Genomic DNA, 8,620 nt, shown 5'->3' with positions numbered 1-8,620 from the left:
TTTTTCCCAAGCTTTAGCTCCTTTGAAGGTCACAGCTTTGCAATGATTGAGGAAATTATTCTGGCACAGGAATAATTAACAGTCTGAAAAGAAGCCTCTCAGAAATGCTTTCAGAAGTTGCAGAAGCACCGGTATTGGGTATACAACATCAGAAGGAGATTACTTCAAAGGTAATCCACTAGAATAGCTGGTATTTTTCACAGTTTCCAAATTTTTTGATTACTTTTCACCTTGGGATTAAATAATTTTAGTTCAAAGCAGTAATCCATTAATGTGTTTGGCAGATTAGTAAAGAAGAAGGACACTATTTCAGTGCTGGCATCAAAATAGTTCAGGAAAAGAATGCTTTTTCTTTCTTCACTGTCTGGAGACATTGTTGCCCTGGCTTATGCTCACTTTAGAAATGACATTCTTATCCACATAAATATATATCATTACCCACAAGCAATACCTACAATACTTTTACAGCTGTTTTGAGGCTTTAATGGCTTCTTATTAGATGGTGAATAAATCTATTCATTTATTTGTTGTTTGATGGATAAATGAATTCCAGACAGTGTAAATGATATATTGAATTCCAGATATGGATAAATGAGTTTCGAGCAGTAAGGACAAAAAAGAACATTACAGAATAGTGTTCTTTCCTTAAACTATGTGTTCTAGATTTTATGCTAAATCCTATTCACCAGAATAGGCTACATGTCATTCTGTTCATTATGATGGATTGAAGACCTGCTGTACTGTCTTTTCAAAATTTAATTTCACTCTGATGATATATATTATTTGGCACAAAATCCAGAACACATAGTTTAACAAAAGAACAGTACTCTGTATTATATTTTTCTGTCCTTAGAACAACTAATAATTTAAACAAGAATACAGTTATTAACTGTATTTTGCAGCCATGCACTTGAACCATGGTCAACTCAAAAGTGGGCACAACTACACTCCTATTGTTAGACAGTTTGGATATGTAACTAAAGGTATTTAAAATTCATATGGTATAGTGTATCTTCTCATTCACCTATGTCAAATAATCCCATGTATACTCTTTAACCATTTCATAAGTATATATGTAGATCTACATTTTGAGGTCACTTCAGCAGTCCCATTAATGTGGAAATTATCTTAAATTTTCTAGTATTTCTCTCCTCTCCTCTGTATTTCCAACTAATTGTAGACACAGTTTATAATAGATGGTAATAATAAATGAAAATAACTGAAAATCTGTGGAGAAGATCGCATTGGTTAACGTCAGTTATCTGAGCTTACAAAAGTCAAAATTGAAAAAGTTTCTTTGGAATTTGATCCAGAATTTGATGAAATTAAATATTATACTTATTTGAATGATATATAAATGATAATAGAGATTATCATTGAATAAAAAAATAAGTTTTTATGAATTTTTTAGTTTTTTTTTTCAAATTCTGATTTTTGACAAGTATCATATTTCAGTGTTTGACAGTAAAGTCAAATTAGCAAAATTAATATTTAAAAGCATTTATGTACAGAATTTTTATTTTTACGTAAATAAAATTCCAAAGATCTCACTACCCTGAACCCACATGCATTTGTAAAGCTTACTCACGAAAGACTTCAACAACTTGTTAATTAGAATGACTTCTTCCACTAGCAGCATGCAAAATAAAATTTGTTTAACAAGAAGCACTCCTGGTATTGCAGTAAGTCTCTAAGTAAGTCTGATATTAGTCAGTATTTTTTATATATAAAGTCAAGTTATATAGGAGGATCCTTATTAGAAACTTTTTTTTTTGAAACAAGTTCTACTTCTGTACCTCACGTACATGTGATGTCATGTTCCTGATTGTATCTGCTGTCCTACATCTTACAGTTATCCATCCATTTTTAATTGTTTTGAGCTTCCATGTTTGTCCTTAACCATCTCAAGTATAAATGGAAATTTATTTATTTAAATTTTCTGTAAGTTGGATATAATGTTAATGCCGCAAACTTCTTTGAATGTTAGTCATGCCTCAGATATCTTTATGTATTGTAAATTTTTGATTTCTTGATTAATAATTTTCAAAGCTTTCAGTACAGTATATTAGTAAGCTGTGCAAATTCATGATGATTAAAATGCTATTTGTAATAATTAATAAAATAGAGTAGAGCATAAAAAATCCGAATGTCAATAATTCAAAACATCAATAATCCGAATGAGCCAGCATTTATTTATTTTTATGCTGGTGCCATAAAATAATTATAGCAAGCACCAGTTATTTTGATCAAGTTTGCAAATTGAATTTAGATTCTATTAAACAGCAATTCGAATAAGTGAAAATCGCAGAAATATTATCCACAGGTTATAAAAATGAAGATATAAAGCACCAATTTACACTTTTATTACCTTACCAAAATTAAATGATACGTGAAAATCGACAAACAAATTGAATAATGAATCGACAAATGATCAATAAACTGAGTGCTGTCCAACTCAACTACTCTTGTTGAAAAGAGTGAGAGATCTGGCAATAAATAAATGAAGTTCAAAAATGGTGCAGCAAAAAATAAGTAATTATTTAATTATAATTTAATTATTTTTGTTAAAGGCCTATACATATGTGTTATTGCAGTTCAAAGTTCCATTTATTTTGTTACCTATGAATAAAAATACAATAGTACACATAGTGTTTTTTATTTCTAAACTTAATATTCTTTTTATTCTAGTCTCCAGAACAGTATTTTTGATGAGTTCGAAAATCGGGACAAATCGGAAGTCTGAACTATCCCCGGTCCCAATTAGTTTGGATTATCGATGCCTGACTGTATACAGTCACCAGCTATCCTTAAAAAAGGCTCATATGTTATATTAATTATTCGCTTTAATGAATATTGAACACTTTACCATCACATTCATAATTTTATTCACTGAATGTGAATGTGTCCTTGCTTTGATTGGATTTGATAATGCACCTAAGAGGAATAGCTACATTTCTTATTTAAAATTGTAGAACTGTATATTTAGATATACAGTGATTAAAACAACATATACTAAAATACTTTCGGTTATTATTTCATTGGTGGCTTATTGCTGGAGAATTGCTATTGCTGTATAAGTTTGGTTCTTACAGTAAAGAATGTAACATAAAACAAGCCTCAAAGCCATGGTAGCTGTTGGACCTACTGTTCCCAACTTGTACGAATCAGACAACCTCAGCTGCAAAAAAATTCAACTTTGGAACAATATACATTTTGTTGCACAAGGACTGGGCAGCCTTAAATTCTGTTGTGTTAGGTGATGTTATCAAATCATATTATTTATCTTAGAAGGTGGAATGCAGAAGTTTTCCAGAGTAAATATAACCACTCAGAGAAAACTGACATTTCAGACATTTTCAGAGTAAGTGCTTTTGCAATTGTAATTGTTGCTTGGTTGAAGGTTGAAAAAAAAAAAAAAAAAGTAGTTTTCAGCAGATGACACTGTTAGAAATAAAATAAGAAAATTTGAAAAATATAAAATTTGCAGTATGGTACATTTTTGAATTCATTTTTGCCTGGGTAAGCTTGTGCTTACCTACCATGTACTATTGAGTCTCTCTCTCACACACACACACACCTGATCTTTCTTTGATAGCACCTATTACTTTCTACTTTGGTGCATAGTGGCCCTTAGTTGCATTGTGTTGTGAAGCTTCCAATAACAACTCTTCTCTCTTTCATGTTATAACAGAACCAGCTCTATATGGATCTAAGAGGCATACCACACTAGTCCCTGGCACATGGATTGGCCTCTGCACTGATAAGAAAAGCATGGGATTGAGTTTTTAAAGATTTTAGGCTCGAATGTATAAGATACAAGAGATACCTACACTACCATTAATGTGTTAATCTGTTACAGCCATTTTGAGCTTTGTCCATGAAGCATTTTGGCATTGGTTACAATTGCACCTAATCTTGTTTTTTTCTAGATCAATACATCTTCGTGTAAATATCAGAATAATTGCATTTTGTGTTGTGAAAATTTAATGTTTAAAAATAATTATACCTAATTTTCTTGTACCTATAATAATTCTAAATATTCATATTATTATTTATTTATTAAAGAAAATTCCTTATAAACACTAATCACCAGCCCTGTGCAGATGTTTTACAGTTGACATTTAAACACTAGAACTAGCACTGTCGAATGAGCTACAGAAGAGCGTGTAGTACTTGCCTAGTGCATAGACATATATGTTTCTTGTATATTATTAAGTGTGTATTGTGAATGTTAACTAATGACTACTTTCTTTTAACTGCCGATAGGCATATATAGATGAAGTCCCAACTTAGCCGAGTGGTTAGTGCAGGGGTGGAGTAACCTACATGATTACCAAATAGAGTAATGAATGTATTCTTGTCAAAATGATTAGTTGTAAACTCCTCTGACTTATGTGGGTGTACTGAGGTATGAACAGAACAGTATTCTGATGTACCATGCCTACAATTAATGTATAGGATCCAGAGATCAGAACCGGCCCCAGGTCTATCAAAGCCCTATGTGAGATTTTTTGGTGGCCCTCTCCGACTTGAAATTTACAGCAAATCGGTGAATTTGCGGGGCATTTTGTACCCCCTAAATTTTGGCACCCTGTGCTGCCAGACTGCTCAATCTGCCAGAGATATCTTGATCATGTGATGTAGGCAAGGAATAAGTGTGCATATTATAATTTTCTCTAATGGTGGGATGACTAAGAAAGCATAGACCTTGCCTGGCTGTGCATAATATTAAATAAGTGAAAATTTGAATGGAAAAGTGATTTCATGAGACTATAATCATAATTCATATTATTTATATAACTGCAATTAGTAAAGAATGAGAAAAATGAATTGTAAATTTAAAAAATTGGATAGCATAATATACTATTAATTATAAATAGTACTTAAATTTATAAATTAATAAAATAGACAAATAGGTTCTCTAAGCAGTGCTAACTTTTTAAATTAAGTTGAATACACAGAATAGAATAAATTTAGTGTGATTCTATTCATTATGGTGGGGTCATTATTTTCAGTCAGGATTTAGTGGTGAATAACTACTTCCAAGTTATATAAAATATAAACCTTCCTTATATCTTACTAGCTAGTTAGCTGTTACATAATAATGCTACGTAACAAATAACATGGTTGTCAGCTTTTGTTAGTTCTTTTCTTATTTGAAACTGTTCTTAGCTTAGATAAGTTATTATTTCTAAGAGATGAAACGTGCAGTATCGAAGAAATGCAGGCTCACAGAAATATAAATTTACAACTTTTGAAGTATACGTTCTGTAGCTAAGACATTGGAATAGGAAGAGAACCTGACAGTGTTTTTCAGTGATTTTGTCATTCTTTATATCACCTTTTGAGAAATACATAGCACCTCTCTTCCAGTTAACTTATACCACTTTATTTTCAGTATTTCTCTGCATTCTTGACGTTGGATGTAGTTTTAACATTCAACTTAAAGAATGTTAGCCACCTGTGATTTTCACGTATAAAGCTTTAATTCTGCTTATCTCTCCATTTGATATTTCATTATTTTGATTTCTTTTACTGAGGAGCTATAGTTTCATTTCCTTCTCCATTGGTCTGGTTTCTTATTGACTATGCTTTGACATTTAGATCTGTTTGGTACAGCTCTGTCAGCTCCCTCTCTCTCTCTCTCTAGGGTAATAACATTTTCAGATACTTTCCACTGATGCTTTTTTCCAAAGAGTCAGTAAACAACTTTTAAGATGTTAGATACTTTGTAAAGTATCATATGTATGAATATTGTTGATGTTTTATTGTAGATTTATACATTCATTAATAATTGATGAATATTGATCATTTTATCTGCAAATAATGCATATTATTTGCAAAATTAATGCTTTCTGCAACCAGATGCAGGAGAGAATTAAATTTTATTAGATAAGTATATAAATGGAAGATGGCATGCAAAGAAGATTTCATTGGTGATTTAATGATTGTGATATTAAAATAATTTCCTAATGCAGTAGCTGTATTGGTAGTTGTGCTTTAGATCATTCCAGTTAACAGGAAAACAGCAGAATAACTTTAGAATTGGTGTCAAAAATCAAATATGTGAATAAAAGGATAGGGTATCTCAGAATCACATTTTCAGAAATATATAAATCAGGTATTTTCTTTTTTTTTATTAGAATATGTGTTTACTCATGAAAACAGTTGATGAAGAGCACATTACTAGATTCTAAAAAGAGGTTAAGTTTATAGTTAATACTGTTATTTTCTTTCTTAGACGGTAACGTAATAATATCACGTTGCCATTTTAAACATATTATCTTTATTTATTGTAGAAAATACTTTTTGGTAAATTGATTTTTTTTTTTTTTTGCCTTTTAATGTTTGTTGAAAACATAATTTTTATTTGAATTGGGCTTGGAATTTAATTGATGATCAGGTGTTACGTTAGCTTACCTTCAGTAGTGGTTCTTTTCCTACTACAGAACTATATTTCTGTATTTAGAAGAGTATTGATGACATTATATTTCTATAATACACTGGTTGTCTGTTTGTAGAGTGATAAATAAAATTATGCATTTTAATTTCTTACAATCAGCATTGTTTTCTTGACTGAAACCAAGATCTAGAGTTACTTAATGCTTAATGAAGAAATTTTCATCATGGGAGGACATCTCATTAGTAATTCCACTCCCATACTCTACCCCCATAGTTAGTAACCCATGGCAAAACTTCTTTGCTCATCATCTCTATATTATATTTATGTACTGTTGATCTACATGGCTTATAACATTGTTAATACTATGCTTTAGTATGTTTTACTTAGTTGTGCCTGTTGGCTGCCTGTCTAGTAGATAGTTCTCCATTAATGTGTTCATCTTTTGCCATGGCTCATTTAGTCAGCTTAACAGTAAGTAAATTTAAAGGCTTCATTGATAGCAAGGAATTGCCATTTTTATGCTCTGTATTAAATTTGATCAAATTATGCTTTTCTCTATATTAAACACAAATCCTGAATTCAAAATTTATAATATGGAAATAGTGTCAACTGTAGTCCACTTAAAATTTGAAAAGTTGATCGTGAAGTAATATATCGAAACTTATATTCATATTCAGTTCCTGAGGTGGTTTTTATATTTTGGCAACAGATACTGGATCCACCACCAAAGTTTGCATTTAGTGGTGACCATGATTACGCTTTCATTTTATAAGAATGGTGTCAGCCATTTGAAGGATAGAGAAGAAGCTTGCTTGTCTTCTGCTACCCCTGTGAGATAGGCAATAGCATGTTGCATAGTGTACACCTCTTGTATACTGGAAAGCACTGACTTGATGACTTCAGCTTCTAAGAATCATACAGTGCCGACCAAGGGTAAGGTCTCACTTAAGAAGAGATTTAATGCTATTCGTGAATTACACAACCAAGAAGGTTCTCATGAAGGTATTCAAAAAGTTCTCGAGAAGCGCCTGGACAATTAGTTAGTTCTAGCTCCTGCAGATGTCTTAGTTGCACCAGAGATGATAGGCCACTGGATGTCAGTAATGGACACCCTTAAAAAAAAAAAAAAAAAAAACAGTTTGTTAGTAAATTTTTAAACTACTTTTGTAACAAATAAATTATAACTTAGGCCTGATAAACAGGAAAATTTTTTCATTAACTTAATTTGTTCATATGGGGTTTTAAATTATCTTAAACAACATAAGAGCTTAAAATAATTGTGAAATCTGGTTTATTGTGACAAATATATTTATTTAGCTGGATTCTGCAAAATCTATCCATTTAGCTTGATAGATTTTGCAGAATCCAGGATAAAAAGAGGGTCAAAGGGTTGCTGCTTCACAAATTACACAGGTAAGCAAGCATTTTTCATCAAAAAAAAAAAAAAAAAAAAATATATATATATATATATATGGACTAGACAGATCTCTGGATGCTGATTCCAAATCTGTTTTCGGTTTTCCTCTAGCATGTTTAGTTTTTGTGATGAAACCAATTATATGATGAGATTGATTATACTACTCATATACCTATTCAGCCAACCTATATGAGTGTAACTATTATTTATTTATTATTGTTTATACATTCATATTTGTGTAATTTCATAAATATGAATATACTGTTGTATGAATGAATTTCTTTGTTATTTTATTTCATAATTTGATTGTGAAATAACAAGGAAACAATAATTGTTATGCCTCAAAATTGTAAAAATTGCACCAGCAAATTCTGTAATGTAGCACTTTTTTAATCAAATCACAACAGCGTAGCAGACATTCAGAACGTTTACCAGTTATACTCTGGTCATCCTCTAGATGACAAAAATAAGGTGTGGGCACCACATGTTATTTGTACCGCTTGTTTGAATAGATTACATGACTCGTTTGAACAAAAGGAAAAAGTCATTGCCATTTGCCATACCCATGATATGGAGGAAGCCAAAAGACGACTATGGTGATTGCTACTTTTGTAATATTAATGTAACTGGATTCTTAGTGGATCATAAGCAACAAGATTGCTTATCTGTACCTAGATTTAATGATGAAACCAATCCCTCATGATGAGAGTATGCCAATTCCAGTACAAATTGTAGAAGGGGATGGACAGGTAATGTGTGAAGTTTTTATTTTATTTATTTATTTTTTTGCTGGTGCTTTA

At 31.2% G+C, this 8,620-nt stretch overlaps 1 protein-coding gene across 1 annotated transcript in view; it reads right to left on the bottom strand.

The window, feature by feature from the left end:
- Positions 1–7,337: 7,337 nt before the first annotated feature.
- LOC150076707 (uncharacterized) overlaps positions 7,338–8,620 on the bottom strand; it is a 74,990-nt gene continuing 73,707 nt past the window's right edge. Inside the window, exon 3 of the mRNA XM_090386220.1 lies at positions 7,338–7,515. Coding sequence (XP_090242346.1) covers positions 7,367–7,515 — 149 coding nt within the window. The 3' untranslated portion in view covers positions 7,338–7,366. The remainder of the gene's footprint in view (positions 7,516–8,620) is intronic.

This window comes from Mastigoproctus giganteus, chromosome 12, assembly GCF_048544385.1.
Source record: "Mastigoproctus giganteus isolate SK-2022 chromosome 12, ASM4854438v1, whole genome shotgun sequence".
Lineage (NCBI taxonomy): Eukaryota > Metazoa > Arthropoda > Arachnida > Uropygi > Thelyphonidae > Mastigoproctus > Mastigoproctus giganteus.
Note: the sequence above shows the minus strand (reverse complement) of the source record. Positions and strands in the feature narration are given on the sequence as shown.